Source organism: Rhincodon typus, chromosome 34, assembly GCF_021869965.1.
Source record: "Rhincodon typus isolate 14 chromosome 34, sRhiTyp1.1, whole genome shotgun sequence".
NCBI lineage: Eukaryota > Metazoa > Chordata > Chondrichthyes > Orectolobiformes > Rhincodontidae > Rhincodon > Rhincodon typus.
Genome location: NC_063365.1, coordinates 23,129,391 through 23,148,968, shown reverse-complemented (window position 1 = coordinate 23,148,968; position 19,578 = coordinate 23,129,391). Strand labels below are relative to the sequence as shown.

At 40.4% G+C, this 19,578-nt stretch overlaps 1 protein-coding gene across 1 annotated transcript in view; it reads left to right on the top strand.

Moving 5' to 3' along the window:
* Positions 1-19,578, top strand: part of sgpl1 (sphingosine-1-phosphate lyase 1) — a 73,515-nt gene that overhangs the window by 40,038 nt on the left and 13,899 nt on the right. The window contains exons 7-8 of the mRNA XM_048616335.1: positions 10,315-10,403; positions 16,244-16,352. Of these exons, the coding sequence (XP_048472292.1) occupies positions 10,315-10,403; positions 16,244-16,352 (198 nt within the window). The remainder of the gene's footprint in view (positions 1-10,314; positions 10,404-16,243; positions 16,353-19,578) is intronic.

Here is a 19,578-nt window from a genome sequence, read left to right as displayed (position 1 = left end):
ATGAAGAAGGGTCTAGGCCCGAAACGTCAGCTTTCCTGCTCCTCTGATGCTGCTTGGCCTGCTGTGTTCATCCAGCTCTACACCGTGTTATCTCCCCTCTACACTATCTGCAAGGCACAAACCAGGAATGAATATTGCCCACTTGTCTGAATGAGTGCAGCTTCAACAATCCTCAAGAAGCTTGATGCCATCCAGGATAAAGCAAACGATTTGATTGGCATCTCATCCATCACTTTGATCGTTCATTCTCTCCACCAGTGGCAGCGGTGTATACCATAGATAAGTTGCATGTCGCAACATGACATGGTTTCTTTGATTCCACTTTCTAAATCCATGAGCTGTACCACATAGAATGTCAAAGGTAGCAGATGTAATACATCACCTGAGATTCCTTTCCAAGTCGCACAACATCTTGGCTTGGAACTGTGTTTGTCCTTTCATCTGTTTCTTCAGTGACGCTGGTTTAAAGTTGTGGAATTCCACACCCACCCCTGCCACTACCACAAAAAAATACAGCATTGTGGGTTCACCTATGCCAAATGGAATGCAGCTGCTCAAGAAGGCAGCTCACTACTACATTCTAAAAGGAAACTAGGGTTGATTAATAAATGTTAGCCTAGCCAGTGAAGTCACGTTTTGCGAGAGAGTAAAGATAAAGCCTGTTTATTCTGTAAACAACATGATAAAGGTATTTTCTTCAAAAAACTTCATTTAGATTTTGTTTTTAAGCTCCCATGCCTCACAAGCTTGAAATCAGATGCAGTTTGAGATGCATTAGGAAAAATGACTTGAGAGGTGGTAAAAGAGGAGGTGAGGTTTCAGGGAGTGTAAGAAAGGAAGGAAAAACATTTTAGTGAGGAAATTCCAGAGGTTAGGACCTTCGCAGCTGCCAGGCATGCCCACCATTAGTAGGATGCATGATGTTAGAATGTACATGAGGCCAGAATTGGAAGAGTGCAGAGATCTCAGTAGATTGGAGGAAAAGAAGTGTTTCCTTTGAACCACTACAATTCCAAAATTCTATAGCCGAGACTTGGAGTCTCAGTTACTGCCATCCAATGCAGAAAGGCAGCTGACTTCATCGAAACTGTATTTAAATAAGAACAGCCCAATGTCTTGATACATAAGAAACATGTGATACAATGGAAGTGCAATGCATAAAACTGAAGTATGTTTGAGGTATTTACTTGCCAGGGATGTAGAATAGAAATGTAGAACACCAAAGACAAGCATTGCTTAGTTAGTTTCCATCCCGTGGCTGTTTCCCATTAGCTTTGCTTGTTTTCCCTTTTATTGTAAGATAACCTGTTATTTCAGTGTACAGATAGAGAATGATACTTTGATGATAGAAGATCTCAGCCACCCTGGTGCTGACTGGGATTCCAGTGTTATGTATTTAATAGTGAAGCTTTGCTGCAAACAGCTGCTGTCAGAAGCTTGACAGAAGGTTGTTCAAGCTGCCTTGCTACATTAAGTCACTGTGGAATCAATAGTGCTGTGACTGGCTAGGAAAATCTGTTTATGTTGAAAGCATTGATTTTATAATGGTAGCTGTCCTTTGCATTTCAGCTTCGGAAGCTTAAACATATCTGGTGTGTTGATTACTACTGTATAAAAAAAGAGAGACAAGATTGGACTTTGGATTGCTGGAAAATGAGGTTGGAGAAATAGTAATGGGGAACAAAAAAATGGCAGAGGAACCGAATAGGGTTTCCTTGTGCAGAGGGAGGGACACTACCACTGTGTTACAAAATGCCTAGAAGCATTACTTCATCTAATTTGATTAATTCTTGGAATCTAGTTAGGGTACTGTTGGCAAAGACAATGGAATCATTGAGTTTGATGCTGTGAAGGCCTGGCCTATATGAGCTTGATGAGGTGAGTGAACTCCTTCATCTGTACCTATCTGAACTTGTAATGCGAGATGTTTTGGCATTGATTCTTTTTCTAGTTCTTATCATGGCACATAATACAATATTCACTCAGACTACTGAAGAGAGAGGAGGATATTTAATCAGTAACGGGAGAGGAGGTGCATGCATGTTTGGTGGGAGTGGGAGAGTTCAGTGTGACGATGATTGTTTTTGCCATCAATCCCTGGTGTGGTTATATGTATAAATATTTAGAAAAGCCCTCCAATTTGTGCTGTTCTATTAGCTTCATTATCGGTTAATTGACCTTTCATAGAAGACAGACATCTTCAACAGCAATTCCTGGCAAAATGTCAGGCTTACAGGATATTTGGCTTGAAGTGACACCTCATGACTGACACATAAATACACCAAGCAAATAAATTAATCCTCTAATATAGTGCTGGCAAGCAGCATCCACTCACAGTGCTCTGCTTTCTCCTAAGAATCGTTTCTAATGGGTTTCATGGCATCCAGCTCTGTTTATGCCTCAGTCTAGACTGTATGTCTTGTGGGATTAGACAAGGTTTCCCAAATTTGGACTGAAAGCCAGTAATGGAAAAGAAGTCACAGCTCATCGTATAGCTCCAGGAAGTCTGACATGAAAGGAAGGAACTGGAAAGGGAAACATTTGCTGAGTTCCAGACAAAAACCAGGAGGGTGGAGTTGGACTGATTGGATAGATACTTTTCAAAGAGTCAGCACAGGTACAATGGGTAGAATAGCCACCTCCTGTGATTCTGTAAACGTGTGTCCAGTTCCACTGCTTGTTATCAGGTGGGTTTAAGTCACTTTGACAAGCTAATAGCAAATATTGAGTGCATCTGTCATTCATTAACCTTCTCAATTAGACATTGAGGGAGGATGGTGCAAAATTGAAGGAGCAGATTAAGAGAAATTTCTTTATGGAAATTATTAAACGTCTTCTGATCAAGATACTGAAACAGCAGTGGAGGCAAAATCCACTGTGAATGTTCAAAAGTAAAAGATAAATGTCTGAAGATTTTGTTTTAAACTGTTGAGGCAATTGCTCGGGAATGAGTCTAATGGGATAGCTCAGTCAGAGAACTAACACAGGAGCAATGGGTGGCTGTGCTGTGTTGTTGAATTTACTGCTGTGGTGCATCATCCCATGTAAATTCATTACCAAATTGCGTCTGTACTTCAAATGACCATTGTGACTATATTTTCCTTAGGAGAAAATTTAGTTCCACTGCTGTTATTTTACTTGGGTATTTTTAAAATGCCCAATGTCTGGCTTGGGAAAAGGTAGCCTTCTACCTTGTCAAGTGAGCATATTTGTGAGAGTGTGATATGCCTGCTGTATGAGGCACAGAACAAGTAAAGTAACCAATTTTTTTTTTTACAAAACAGGAAATTTCACCAAGCAGTGCTCTTTCCAAATTGTTAGTTGTTACACTCAGAATCTCATCATTAAGTTAATTACACTTTAATCTGTTGCAAACAGCTAGTTGAAACTGCTCATAGAAGCAACTTTGTCTGAAATGTACAGAAAAATTGGATCTGACAGCTAAAAATTGAGTTTGTTCAAAATTCTGCTACTCATTCTGTTAGTCTCACTGTGTCCTCTTCAGGCAGACTTGCATGGGCACCAGATCTGGCAATGCCTGTGTTTTAAAACTCTCACCCTTGTTTTCTAATCCTTCATGGCCTTGCCTCTGGCCGTCTCTAAAATCTTCTGTATCTCTACAACCATATAAGATCTGTGCACCCTTCCAATTCTGGCCTGTCATACATCCTTGATTTCAATTGTACCATCATTGCTGGCAATGCCTTCAACTGCCTGGGCCCTAAGATGTGCCAATCCCACCCTACATTTCTTTACCTCTCTTACCTCCAATAAAATGTTCCTCTGAGCCTACCTTTTTGACGAAGCTTTTGGCTGTCTGTTCTAATATCTCGTTACGATGCGTGGGGTCAGATTTTGTTTGTCAGTGCTCTTGTGAAAAGTATTGTGATGTCTCATAAGGCACTACCATATCATAAGTTGCTGTCATAGTTATTTATCAAACTTTCAGGGACAGTTGCTGCACATAACACATTCCAAGCAGTATCTTGGTAATTGCTGAATTGCTTAAAATGTTTAGTTCCATTTTCCCACTGTAGGAGGCTGCCTAATTGTTCAGGATTGTACCAAAACTGCCTTCAGGGATTTGCCAGTTTAACATGGGCAGCAGATAGCAGGGAGATACAAGTCTGTAAATGAAGGAAAGTGTACTCGTATACTCCAGAAAACCATGGGAGTGAATTTTCAGCATTCCTCTTATGTTGCCAGGGTCCACAAGTTGAATTACAGCCAAGATGTGTGTCTTTGTTTAGTGGATATGTATGTGAACAGCTTACAAAGTTGTTTTCTCTTATTGACTGTGCTGTCAGTCGAATAATAAGTGAAAAGGTGATTGTGAAGTTACTTGTAACATTCCTGCTTACACCATGTTGCCTGTGTATACGTACTAGTCTTTCAGTAGATGAACTATCGGACATATACTTTGGACTGCAGTCAATGTTCAAGTAAAATAAAACAAAGAACTATGGATGCTAGAGACCTGAAATAAAAGCTGAAATTGCTGGAGAAATGTAGCGGGTCTGGCAGCATCTGTGGAGAGAAAACAGAGTTAACATTTCAACTCTTCTAAGAAACCACAAGAGATGCTTGAGATACTAAACAAGTATTTCGCATCAGTATTTACTGTAGGGAAGGACATGGAAGCTAGGGAACTTGGAGAAATAAGTAGTGATGTCTTGAAAAGAGTTCATATTACAAAAGAGGAGGTGCTGGAGATCTCAAAATGCACAAAGGGGCCTGATCAGGTTTTCCCAGAACTTTGTGGGAAACTAGGGAAGAGATTGCTGGGCCCTTTGCTGAAATATTGGTATCATTGACAGCCACAGGTGAGGTGCTGGAAGACTGGAGGGACTATAGGAAAAGTCAGGGAACTATAGACTGGTGATCCTTACGTAGGTGATGGGTGATTCATTGCGTATTCTGAAGGACAGGATTTGGAATAGTTAACATGGCTTAGTGCAAGGGAAATTGTGTGTCACTAACTTGATTAATTTTTTGAAGAGGTGACAAAGAAGATAGATGAAGGCAGAGCAGTGGATGTTGTCTGTGTGAACTTCAGCAAAGTGTTCGACAAGGTCCTGCATGGTAGACTGGTTAGTAAGGTCAGATCACATGGGTCCGGGGGGAGCTGGTCAATTGGATACAAAATTGGCTTGAAGGTAGGAGACAGAGGATGATGGTGGCAGGTTGCTTTTCACACTGGAGGCCTGTGACCAGCAGTGTGCCACAAGGATCGGTGCTGGGTCTACTGATTTTCGTCATTTATATAATTGATTTGGATATGAATATAGGAGGAAGGGTTAATACATTTGCAAATGACACCAAACTAGATGGTGTAGTGGATAGTGGAAAAGGTTATCTCAGAGTATAAAGGAATCTTGATCGGATGGGCCAATTGGCTGAGGAGTGGCAGATGGAGTTAATTTAGACAATTTAGACATTGCATTTTGGTATGGCAAACCAGGGCAGGACTTATACAGTAATGGTAGGGCCTTCAGGAGTGTTGCCTAAATAAAGAAACCTAGGGGTGCAGGTGCATAGTTCCTTGAAAGTGGAGTCGCAGGTAGACAGGGTGCTGAAGGAGACATTTGGCACACTTGCCCTCATTGGTCAGAACATTGAGTATAGGAGTTGGGACATCATGTTGCATCTGTACAAGACATTGGTAAGGCCACTTTTAGAATACTGGTGTTAGAATACAATATAGAAGGTTACCCTTCTATAGAAAGGATGTTGTTAAACTTGAGAGTGTGCAGAAAAGATTTACAAGGATAGTGTGGGGTCTGGAGGGTTTGAGCTACAGGGAGAGGCTGAATAGGCCAGGACTGTCTTCCCTCGAGCATCGGAGGCTGAGGGGTGACCTTTATAGTGATTTATAAAATCATGAGGGGCATGGATATTGTGAAAAGCTGAGGTCTTTTTTCCAAGATGGGAAACCCCAAAACAAGAGAGCGTGGGTTTAAGGTGAGAGGGGAAAGATTTAGAAAGGAACTGAGGAATAACTTTTTCAAGCAGAGGGTGGTGCTTCTTGGAATGAGTTGCCAGAGGAAGTACTTTCGAGCCAATTTTGTATGCAGTTGGTGAGGTCCCCATGGATGCCATGTGATTTAAACTTACTAACTAGTCTACTATGTGGAACCTTGTCAAAAGCTGAGCTGAAGTCCATATAGACAGCATCTACTGTTCTGCCTTCATCAATCCATCAATCTTCTTTGTCACTTCTTTAGAAAACTCAGTCAAGCTAGTGAGACATGATTTCCCCTACACAAATATTAACTATCCCTAATCAGTCCTTGCTTTTCCAAATGTATGTTACACCCATCCAGATGCCTTTTAAATGTTGTATGATTAAAAAAGGTTTAGAGGGATTTGAACCAAATGTGACTAGGTCAGATTGGGATGGACAGTGCAGACAAGTTGGACCAAAGGGTCTGTTTCCATGCTGTATGACTTTGACTCTAAGAAGGGTCATTGGATTCTAAATGTTAACTCTGTTTTCTCTACATAAGTGCTGTCAGACCAGCTGTATTTGTCCCAGCAATATCTGTTTTTGAATCTATTCAAATTTGCCTACACATCCCTCTACTGTATTGCATACATTGTGTAATCTCTAAACTAAAGAGTAAGACAAAGCCTATCATTGCTGCTTGAATGAGAAAGGCTGTGTTTAATTCACTATGGTGACTAAGGTCTGGGTTGTTGTGCAATGAATGTAGAATTGGTCATTGTGCAGCTGTTGTTTGAAATTGATGCTTTGAACCGTTCGCTATTGCCTTTATGTCTTAGTTCAACTAAATGGGGACCAGGTGACTGGTGAAGGCTAAAAGATTATTGGATATAATAATGCTAGTATTGGTGTTATATCATTCTATTGAATAACGAACTAACAGATTCTGGCTTTCTAAGATGTCAAGTTCCCTTGGCTGCAATGTTTACATCCTTTGAATGAGTAAAAAGATAAGTGCTAGAACTGAACAGCAGATCACTGAGCTTTGTAGAATTTTTCGACAGTATGTGATGCAGCATTCATCCCACTGTACCTTTTGTGGTTTTTTGAAGAGCTATCCTTTTACTTACTCCAAATCATTCTTTTCCCGTCACCCTGCAGATTTTAGTTTTTCTGTTTTTGAGCATATAGTTCCCCTTTGAAAGTTACGACTGAATCTGCTTCTAACATCCTTTTAGGGCGTTGCACATCACAACTTGTTCTCAGAATGTGTGTGTTTATTATCTTTCCTCAATAAGTGAAGGTGATAGTGAAATACCATCTAAAGCATTCTGTTCGCTATAAAATTGAATGACTTCATGAAGTGTTAGGAATCATTTTGGTTCTGTAACTTGGCCTCTTTCACATCTCTAATTTTCATTGCTCCACCACTGGGTATGCCCTCTACATGCTACACTCTGCAATACCTTCCTGAAGCTTTCCACCTCTCTCTTGCGCCCTTCCTTGAAGCCTACCTTCATAATCAAACTTTTGATTCACCTTCCTAAAATCTCTGTGGCTTGGTGTGAAATTTTGTTTGGTGATTGCAACCTTGGGATGTTTTACTCTGTTAAGCTGCTATATAAATGTACACTTGTGTTCTTGTAGGCTCGACCAAATGAGAGTCACTGGTTCCAACCTTTGGAAGAACATTGGTGAACCCCTTGGGATTTTCCAAAAAGCTGGCAGTGGTCACATTTTCCATCTGCGTCACAATTGACCACATTTACTGAGCTCAGTTTCTCAACTCTCCTTCCTGAGGTTTTATATACATAACCTCGGGATGGCTAGATCAGTCTGCAAGAATGACAATAATCAATAATGCGATAGCCTAAATTCAATTTATTTAAGAAAGTAAGTAAATCTTTAAACAAAATCTAGTCACTACAGTGATTATTGTTAAAACCCAATTGGTTCACTGGTGTTCTCTATGCAAGGAAATCTGCTGTCCTAATCCAGTCTGGTTGTATATGTGACTCCAGCCCTATGCTTGTTAGCGCTAAGCTACCCTCTAAAATGGCCTGTTCAACCACTGAGAAACATACAAGGAGTTTAAGAAAAAGGCCCAAAACTCACCAATTTGCAGAAACAAGATGGTCAGGCCAGTGATGCCCATATCCTGAGAATTAATCAGCTGTTATTTTCAAACTTTTTTAAAAAGAATCTGAATTGTTCATGGTGCAGATTACTGTTGTGTCAGTCTGTTTGGGGTGAGTCTTAGGGTTTCTGTGCTGATTAATGGAGCAGGAGAGTGTGATACTTAAATTTTAGCATCCCCAACAGTTTTCATGGGAAATTGCATTGTACAACGTGTGGAAAGTGTCAAAGGAACCTTACACTATTCAGCCAGTGATGATTATTAAGCTCTGAATGCTGGTGTATTGATTTTATAAAATATGAGACAGCACTTATCATGATTAAAACATATGACCGTATGAACTAGGATCAGGACTAAGCCAGTTAACCTCTTGAGCCTGTTCCACCTTTGAGAAAGCTCATGGCAGATCAGATTATTCCATGTTACACATCTACCCTTGATGACCTTTCACTGTCCCCCATAACCCTTGCTGGCAGATTCTGACTTTATATCTGTGGGACATTTCTATAATCGAATTGTGCTTTGGCTTGATTTACTAAAAGGAACAAAGGAAATGGAGCAGGAGTAGGCCATTTGGCCCCATGAGCCTGCTCTGCCAAACAACTAGATCATGCCTGATCTTCCATCTCAACAGCATTTTTGATTTGATATCTTTAATATTTCAAAATCTGTTGCCCCCTGTCTTGAACATGCTCACTAACTGAGCTTCCCTGGATTTAATAAATTCATAGGTTCATCCCTGTGTGAAGAAATTCCTTCTTGTCATAGTCCTAAGTGACCTGCTCCTTTATTCTGAGACCATCCCCTGTATCTAGACGTAGAAAGAAAGAACTTTAATTTGCCAGAAGCATTTCTGGGACCTTCTGGGACTTTCTAGCCAGTGAAGTACCGAAGTGAACTGTTGTAAAAGTTTCAAAGGCACAGCTAAGGATGACTTACATGCTGCAATTATTTCGAGCACTTCAGAAACTACTTATTCTGTTTACCAGCTTAAAATGCTTTCCTGATTTTAGGCCAAATCTTCAGTTTCTATCAGCTGTTCACAAGGAAATTCTGGGTTTATCTGTTGACACTTGATGTTCAGTGAGTGTTCCTGTTTTTTAAGAGATGTTGCTTACTTCACTATTTGGCTTCAGGTTAAACTCCCCACTAGTCATCTCTGTGTAATGAGGGAGCAACCCTACAGTCCTCTGGAACCTTGGCAACTTTATTTATATTTCGCTTCACAGTCCATTTTGTATGACAGGCAAATCACACTCATACCAATGGTGTAGAGTGTCATTTGCAATAAGCAAACCACAAGATCGTTTTCCACCCTGTACAATCTCATTTTTAAAAAAAGTTCTGATCTACTCTGATAATTTCTCTATCGATAATTTCTTGGGGCCCCTGTACTGTTGTTCTTCAGACTGAACAGTGTTGTACTAGGGCTAATGACTTCATGAATCAGAACTCGTGCTCAGAGGCTACCTGCACGATTACAGTTTGACATAGAAGCAGATCAGAGTCGTGGGCGAGCTGGTGAAGGAGGCATATAAATCAGGAAAGATTGGTTTGGCAATTGCAGGGAAGGAGAGTGGAATGGAGGACACACCAGGGCAGTCTGAAGAAACTGAGAGGAGAAGAGAATTAGTGGAAACTGAAGGAACTTTGAACAAGATTGAGTTCATAACTGGAAAGGGGAGTGCAATAAATTGTTTCATTGAATAAATTAACATTCACTACTCTAAACTGCCGCATCTTTCTTTAAAATATTGTGCTCGAGATCTTTACTCCCATCTGAAAAGGTAAACAGAACCACAGTCTAGCATTTTGCTCAGAAAATCATCAGTCGATGCAGCATTCCCTCAGTACTGCACTGAAGTGTTTTCGTGGATTATGGGCTCAAGTGAGATTTGAATCCACAATCTCCTGACTAAAGTGATGTGCTACCCACACTGAGGCCTTGCTCATACTTGAGAATGCATTGTAAATAGCAACAGAGTGGAGTGATTCGGATAGCTCTTTGTGCCAGCTCAGGCTCATTGGATTGACTGGCCTCCTTTTAGGTTGCGTGATTCCAAGGTCTTGTTATTCATCACGTATCAATGCAGCTCAGTTTGCCAAAGAACTTACATCATAGGGGAATAAGTGCTGGCTTGTGTAGCATGGTGAAAGGTTCCTAGGTAATGAGAGATGTCTCAGGATAGAAAAATGTAAAGGTCGGAAATCTAAGCTATTCTTGCTTTTGCAGGTGACATCTGGTGGGACTGAAAGCATCCTTATGGCTTGCAAAGCTTACAGAGACCTTGGGGCTGAGCGAGGAGTGAAATATCCTGAAATGTAAGTAACTGTAAAATATCTGTATTCATTGAAAAGGGTGTGGGGCTATTTTCCATTCAGTACAAATGGATTTTTGAATATTTGACACTGTGCTGTTGCGTCAGTTTTAATTAGTTAACAATTTCAAAGCTTCTCCAATTTGTTAAACACTTCTGATTTATTGAAGGCTCAATGTTTAAATTTCCAGTCTAGCAATGCTGTCCATGCGATGATACCACTGAATTTCTTGCGATTTTGTTTGTTGCATCATTGGCAGCTATGCTTTTGTCTGCCTGGATTCTTTCCTCCCTTCCAGTGAATAACTCACCTCCTGTCTCTCCAAAGTTTGTCCACCATGTACAAGGCACAAGTCAGGAGTGTGATGAAGTACTGTTGACTTTGTGCGTGGATGAGTGCATTTCTAACAACACTCAAGAAGCTTGACACCATCCAGGACAAAGTGGCCCACTTGGTTGATACCCCATTCATTACTTGCACAACACGTAGCTTCCACCCTGATGCACAGTCTGGACCAGATGCAAGATGCACTACAGTCACCAAGGCACATTGCACACCTGCGATCCCTATCATCTAGAAGGACAAGGGTAACAGGTATATGGGAAAACCACACCTGCAAGTTCCCCTTCAGGCTCCACACCATTCTGACTTGGAGCTATATATCACTGTTTTTTCACACTGGACTACCATCCTGAAACTCTCTCCCAGCAGTAGCTGTAGGTGTACCTATACCCCTAGGACTGCAGTGGTTTAAGAAAGCTGTTCCATCACTTCCCTTCTAAAGAACGTTTAATGATGGGCAATAAATACTGGCCTTGCCAGCAATGCCCACATCCCGTGAATGATGATTTGAAAGAAAAAGTGCCTCTTTGACTGGTATTTAGATATTTGCCCTAATATCTCCTTATGTGTTTGTGTCAAATTGTGTTTGTTGACAGTCCTGTGAAGCACCTTTTGGAAGTTTTGATGTGTTGAAGATGCTATAGCAATGCAAGTTGTTTTAATGACTGAAAATCAGCCATTACAATTATTCTTTACTTTGCATAAATGAACATTAGTGATTCCTGTCATCCAAAAGTTAATGTTGTAGAAAACAGAAATTTAGATAGACTGTTGTATGAACATGGCACACATGAAAAATGAGGAGTAAACTGAAATAAAATAAAATGAAATAAATTAAAAACAAAATTTTGCGAATTGGAAACAACATAATATCCAAACAACATGTTGCATAAAAAAGCAAGCTACAGTCTGATTACACAGATTGAAATGATGGTGGAAACAGTTGCATGAGTAACTTACAAAAAGAAATTAGATAAATACTTGAAAAGAAAACATTTGCTGGTTGAAGAGGGAAAGTGCAGGTGAATAAGGCTAATAGGACACCCCTTCAAAATCTAGTACTGTAATGACGGACTGAATGGCCTTCTGCCTTGTAGATGTTTATGAATCACCCTCTTCAGAGATGCCATTACACACCTCTGGAGCCGGTGGGACAATATCACTGCATCATAGGAACCCTTGCTTGTATACTTCTGTAAAGTATCTCAGAGGTGTTGAGTGGATTAGTTACATTTACTGTTTTAGTAACAGTTAATAGCTCCCAGGGGACATCATCCCATTCAGTTTTGAAATAAACATCTTTCAATGAGAACCCATTGCCTTTGTGTCTCTGTAAATGGCTCCAATTTAGTTGACACCTGTGGGATCTGAATAAATGATCACTTTTGTGCTTGCTGTAGATTAAGTGACAATACAACAGGTTTGTATGTAGAGCTTTTTAACATGAATTGCATGACATGGATGAGCTGGGTTCTGCTCACCATATGGAGTTAGTTTATTGATCAGGGGAAGAATAATTTCAATTGATGCATAGAATGTTGTTGAAAGTTGACATCTGTATAACAACTCAGAATATGTTGTCACAATATGACAGTTACTGAATGGTGGACTGTGAAAATGTGTGTAATGTGCACAGCCCTGCCATATGTTGCATTTGGATTAAAAATTTCTCCTTAGATGCACTTTGTGAAAAACTAAATATATTTCCATATATTTAAGTGTGCACGCCATCTGAATCATCCTTGCCAACTGTAAATGGAGGCAGAGATGATGGTTTCTGAGTGTGTGGGAATGACAAACACTCTAACACATTTGACTTTATAATCAGATAGGGCTGCGTTTGAAAACTTGATTCTTGTGGAACTTGTGCCGTTAACCTCCAGCACATTCACAGACTTGGTTTTGTGCGGGATCACTATGTTCGCTGTTCTAGGGGTGTTACCAGCACAATGTGTAGTTGACCTAGGGACATCTTGTGTCTCATGTTTTCTACTGACCCTAGTCTAGGGGCAGAGGCTGTGGCTCTTAGAGGAAGCACTGTCTTAATGTGAAAGTGTTTAGCAAACCTTTCCTTTAGGTTGCTGGTCTCTTTATTGTTAACAGGTTCTTTCATCAGCCAGTGCCCCTTAAGAGTGTAAAATTAATAGAAATGTTTGAAGTGTGTTTATGTTTGAAAGGTCACTGCCTTTTTGTAAAATTGTGATTTGGCTTCTGGTAAGAAGGATTAAAGTTCTTACGCCCTCATAAGGACTTGGTGGACATGACTGTGATACTGTGATTTCCTGCAGCACTTTTCCTGACACATATTATAATGTAGTAACCCAAAGGCTGACAAGTGGGTTGCTTTCAAGCCCACATTACCTCAGAGCTTAAAAGGAAACTTCATTTCATCATCTGTAAGAAGTTTGGAAATTTGGAAAGGAAGAGTTATAAACAAACTTGCATAGTGTGTGCAGCCTTTGATCATGTCTCAGAAAGGCATTAAATGCTTCTCATTTGATGAATTGCTTTGAAATGCTCTGGTAACGGAGGAAACCTTTCTGCTAATTGAGAACAGCAACAACTTGAGTGGATTTCGGGCTAACCTTCAATGCACTGGTGAGGGAGTGCTGATCTGTTTGCTTTGCTGACTTCCAAACCAGACTGAGGTGCTATGTCTCTTGAGGTGGATGCAGAAGATCCCTTGTCAAAGAACAGCAGTGTTTATTGACTGGTCTTCTGAATCAGTGCTGTTTGTGGGATCTTGCTGCGCATAAATCAGCTACTGTGTTTGTTTGTGTAAGGACAGTGTTTGTAGTTGAAAAGAATAACTGTCTGTGGAGATGCTTTAGGACTTCCTGCGACCTGTGAAAAGGTTGACTAAATGGCATTGGCATAAAGGTTGCAGGTTCAAGATCAGTTCTAAAACTATGCACGTAAAATCTGTGCTGGAACTGGAAAGCCCCATTTTGGAAGGTGTTTTCTTCCGTTAAACCCAATCCCATCTGCCCTTTCATGGGTTGTCAAAAGATCACAAAGCAGTCTTTTGAGAAGAGGAGGACAGTACTCCCTGATGTCTTGAGGCCAGATTCTTCTGTCAGCCAATGTTACTTAATAAGAGCAATCATTCGGTCATAATCTCATCACTGTTTTGTGGATCTTGTTGAGCGCAAACTGACAGTCATTTTTGTTTGATTATGAAATGTCCGCCGGCTGTGACCAGTTTTATATAATTGTCAGTTGTCTTTATGACAGAGTTTTTGTACTGACTTGTGTCTATCTGCTTTTTGCAAATTTGACCGAGAAAGTTGCATTATTGCATTGCTGTGGGCTCAAGCTGCAAATGGACCCTTAATCAAGGTATTTGGAAGATGCACTAGATTTATCAACCTTGCTTCTGGCTAGCATGTGTTTGAAAACTGATCTAGTAAGAGAGCTGACAAATGAAGCTGATCAGTGTTCTGATATTGCAAAACCATAGTAAGCTTCTGTGTTGAAACAGTGAGTTATATCTGAAGGTGCTGGTTATAGAGCTGTTACATTTGGTAACATGGTTCCTTCCTGGATTTGCAGTGTATCCACATCTTATTAAAAGATGCTTCATGTTTAAACGGTTCTTGGCTGCATTCCCCGTCATAATGTTCAATGGCAGCATTTACCATTCATTATTTTTATGCCAACTGTCACAATGTCATTACAGCCTGTGGTCACTAGGTCACCTCAAGTCTTCCCCATGCTATCATCACCTCCGTTTTAAGAAGAATAATGTTGAATAATGCAATTGTTCTGGAACTAGGCCACAGTGAAAGTACTTATAAATATTGAATGTTTCTACATCCGCAGTAAAATATCAGCATTTGCTGTTTGGTCTCCTTACAATCATAGAGATCTACAGCACAGAAAAAGGCCCTTCAGTCCATCAAATCTGTGCTGATCAAAAATAACCACCTGACTATTCTAATCCCATTTCCAGACTTGGTCCATAGTCTTGTATGTCTTGACATTGCAAGTGTACTTCTAAATGCGTATTAAATGTTATGAGAGTTTCTGCCTTTATCACCCTTAGAGAAAGTGAGTTCCAGATTCCCACCACCTTCTGGGTGAAAAATGTTTTCCTCACATCCCCTGTAATCTTCCTGTACTTTACCTTAAATCTATGGCCCCTAGTCATTGATCCCTCCATCAAACGAAAAAGTTCCTTCCTGTCTATCCTATCTACGCCCCTCATAATTTTTCCACCTCAATCATGTCTCCCCCTCAGTCTTGTCTATTCTAAGTAAACAAACCCCAGGCTATCCGATCTCTTTTCTTAACTAAAACTCTCCAGACCAGGCAGCATTGTAGTAAATCTCCTTTGTACCCTCACCACTACAAGCATATCCCTCCTATAATGTGGATTCTAGATCTCAATGCTCTAGCTGTGGCCTAACCAACTTTTTCTACAGTTCCAGCATAACCTTCCTGCTCTTAAACCCTGTGCCTCAGCCAATAAAGGCAAGTATCCCATATGCCTACTTAACCACTTTACCTAACTATCTTGCTACCTTAAGGGACTGGTGGACATGGACACCAAGGTCCCTCTGATCCTCAGACCTTCCCAGGGTCCTACCATTTATCATGTATTCCATTGCCTTGGCTGTCTTTCATCTCCTCTTACAAATTCCACTTGTCACTCAGCCCATCTGACCAATCCATCAATATCCTCCTGCAGTCTAAGGCTATCCTCCTCACTATTTACTCTCCCACCAATTTTCCTATCACCTGCCAATTTTTGTACCATATCAATGTAACCTGTAACTTGCTAACTTGTAACAAACTAAGGGCAGAATCCTATAATGGTATGAGTGACATGATGAGATTGCTGGCTGAATTATGAGAGGAGTCAATGAGACCTATTTTGACGACATCTCTGAACCTCACTGCAACATTTATGCATTTGCTGAGCAGTGCGGCAAGATTCTTACTAGGCAGCGGAGAGTGGCCAACTGACAGAGGTTAGAGCTTGTTAAATGCCTCATTAGTGTCACAACTCACCTCATTAATATTCAGTTTCTACCTTAACCAAATTGTTAGCATCGATGTGCAGAGGGGTTTCGTGTGAAACGTTGGGTTGTCAGATCCTGTGGTTGAGGACATTATGTCCTCCACTTGAAGGACATGGTTGTCGTGAAGATATGTGTTGCTGTAGTTCTCAAAATAAATTATGTATCTCCTGGCCTGTCGGATTTACAGACCACTGCATATAGAATCATATAATCGTAGAATCCCTACAGTGCAAAAAGAAGCCATTCGGCCCATTGAGTTTGCACCAACCCTCCGACGAGCATCCTGCCCCAGGCCCAGCCCCCACTCTACCCCCATAATTTACCATGGCTAACCCACCTAACCTGCACATCTCTGGACACTACAGGCAATTTGCTATTAATGTTGGTATTAGTCGTAATGTATGGACTACATCATTCAGCTCATTGTCCAAAACAGTCAGCACCAGCATTGAATCCTGTGTCTCTTTTTTTTGCCAGTGTTGCTCCCATAAGTGCTCATGCCGCTTTTGACAAGGCTGCTCAGTATTTTGGGATGAAAATAGTACATGTAGAATTGGACAAAAGATCAATGCAAGTAGACGTGAAGGTAGGTGCCTGAGAAGTTTACCTGCCTGTGAAATTGCAATTACAAACACTGTTTTATGGATACATTGTTCTTGAAATTTAGATTTATGACTGTATTGCTTATGCAAATGATTGGTGTGGATAGACAAAGTGGAATATCTGCGTGGAATACAATGTTTATCACCTGGTGTCCTGGTCTTCAGTGCCCGTCCTTCAGCATGGAAAGATCAATTATAAAGGTCCTATATTAAAACACTAGAATGATGGAGATAATTACTTTGTGGCTTTGTTCGTGGTTCCTATTTTTTTCAAAAATGAGACTACTGCACTATTTGCCTTGAGGCTTTGTGTTTCATCATTGTGGCTCAATTGAAATAGTGAAACAGTTAAATCTTGTGATTCAGTGGGTGATATGTCCATAGTCCTATTTGCTGTTTTCACTTCTCATTGGTAATAAGTAACCCATGAAAGAAATGGCTGCATGTGTATGTTGAGTAAAGGATTGTGTGTTGCATTTTGCAGTCAAATAGCCAAAGAGACCCATGTGCTGTTTGGACCCGGTGCCTTAGGCTGGCCTGTAGCGTAGTATCACAAAGGGGAGTTGACACCTTGGAGGAGGGAAGGGGAGAGAACAGTCAATGCTAAAACTCTGAAACTGGAAAAGGGAGTGAGTCAGAAATACATGTATAAATAGAGCTGGATTGCCTGGAGCTTTGTTTCTGGATTGTCAGGATCTGGGGCCCCAGTTTAGGCATTTCTTAAAATGATGGAGAAAAGGTATCATCAGCACTGATGTATAACAAGGGTGCTAAGCTGAAGCAGTCTGACCTTTCAGAAATGAACAGGAATACCTAGGGAAGAGGTAGTCAGTTTTTACAGGCATTCCCCACGCAGACAAAATCTGGGAAAATCTGGTGACTGTTATATCAAAGAAGCATCAAAAGAGAAAGGGGACAAAGAGGCTATTTGGTCCATCTTTCTTGTCCTTATACAGTTGGGTAACAACTTATTCTGTTATTTAGAAAATGAAACTCGGTATTTGCTCTTTAGAAAGTATCTCCCAACAACCCTAAACTCATAGACTCTTTATTTAAATATCCGAGTATCCTAACACTGGTCCAGATTCCTGTCAGGCCAATGAGTCAAAGATAAATAGCCTCAGTTGTTCAATATGGATTCTTTATGTGCGTCCTGTTCTAACTGTCAGATCGAAACCTTAAAAAAAAAAGCTGTAAAAATACTTAACACTTATTATCATTGACATAGGGTTAATATTAATGGGCTATAGTTTGAAATGACATTTGCCTCGATATTTGTTTAGGCAGTATATGATCCGGGTGATTGACTTTAAATCTATTGCATTCTAATACTGTTGTTGACCTGCCAATTTGGATGTGTATGAATCATTCTCCTCAGGGAGGTGAAGCATGAAAATAACTTACCACCACTTTCTCAAGATCAATTAGGGAAAGGAAACAAATGCTGATATTACCAATGAAGCCCACATCCCATGAAAGAATAAAGAAAAGCATTATATAAATATAAAAATACAAATATAAATAAGGGCAAATATGCCACACCCTGTAGTGCAGTCTGGTTGAGAGCTTCTCTTGAATGCAAATTGCCTGGCTAATTACACATTGGGTCGTATTTGCATACTGAATTGTAGTTTCATCCATTGATGTGCCTTTTATAAGCAGGGCACACCATATTTATACACTGAGGCTACAAATCACAGAGTTTTGTGTGGTCAGTTTTTTTTTTGTCAGTTTGGTTCTGCCATTCTCCACTGTGTCTGGCTGAACGATATAGCCATGTTCTCGGTCTTCACTGCCCTCGACCGAAACAGCTCGTTGCTTTATTCAAAGCAATAGTGATACTGTCCATTGTCAAATATTTCTTTAGAAGCATCTCACCTATGTTAATCTACAGTAACAAGTGAAAGAAGCAATAAGGGGTCCTTATTCATTTTGATTGACACCATCTATTTACCGTATTTTCCTTGCGTACTGACCCCTCCACCAGTGTCTTGCTTGCATGGGTTTGCTCTCAGCTCAGCTGACCTATTTTCTGTTCTTCACACCTACCATTAACATCTATTCTGCCGTTATCCTGTACCACCATGAGTGCTCCCTTTACCTTTAGCTCTGGGTACTCTTACCATCTGCTCCACTTATTGCTCCTCCCGGTTTGTCAACAGCAAACATAAGCATTATTTTCTAGTGCTTTGATTTCTGAAGAAGAGCACATTGAACTCAGGGCATTAACTCTGCTTATGTATCTATGCTGTCAGACCTGCTGAGTTTCTCCAGCACTTTCTTATTTATTTGAGCCAACCTCCTCCCCACATTTCCTCTGCCCCTATCCTTGAACTTGAATCCTTTTCTAGTTAAATCTTTATCCTGTCTGTGAATTGTATGTGTCCATAAGTTGCACCCCTTACCCACCTTAGACCCCTCACCCCAACTGCCTCCTAAACTGTTGAACATGCAGCTTCACCTGCTGGTCCCCATTCTAGCCAATATTGTTAATTGGTTTCTCTCCTCAAGGAATGTTCCTGTTGACCACCACCCCTAAAAAAGTCCCACCATTCACCATTCTGTTCTGGCAAACTATCAACCTATTTTCACAATCCCTTTTTTCTTTGTATGGTCCGTAAACCTGTTTTCATTTCTTGAATCCACAGCCATCCTAACTGGGGGTTGATTGATTGATTTATTAGGATTCCTGGAATTCCCTCCCAAAACCTCTGCCTCACTGTCTTTTCAAGAAAGCCTTCCTCTTTGACCAGATGTTTTTTGATTAAGTGTCCTCTGATTGTATTATGTTGAGCCTGTCAAAGGACTAGGGATGCTTTCACGATGTCCTAGCTGCTATATAAATGCAAGTTGTTGTTTAACAAATGAAACCTGTGGTTAGTAATGCAGGTATCCCATATTAGAAGTTTTTGTTTTTTATTATTTCATTAGTTGTGGTTGTCACTGGCAAAGCGAGTATATATTGTCTATTCCTAACTGCCCCTGAACGGAGTGGCATGCTTTGCAATTGGAGGACATGACACAGTGAATCATATTGCTGTGGCTCCTGAGTCACATGTAGGCCAAACCAGAAAAGGATGTCAGATTTCCCTCCATAAAGGGCAATAGTAAATCAAATGAGTTTTTTTAAATGACAATCAATGATAGCTTCATGATCATTGTTACTGAAACTAACTTTTAATTCAGATTTGTGAATTGAATTTAAATTCC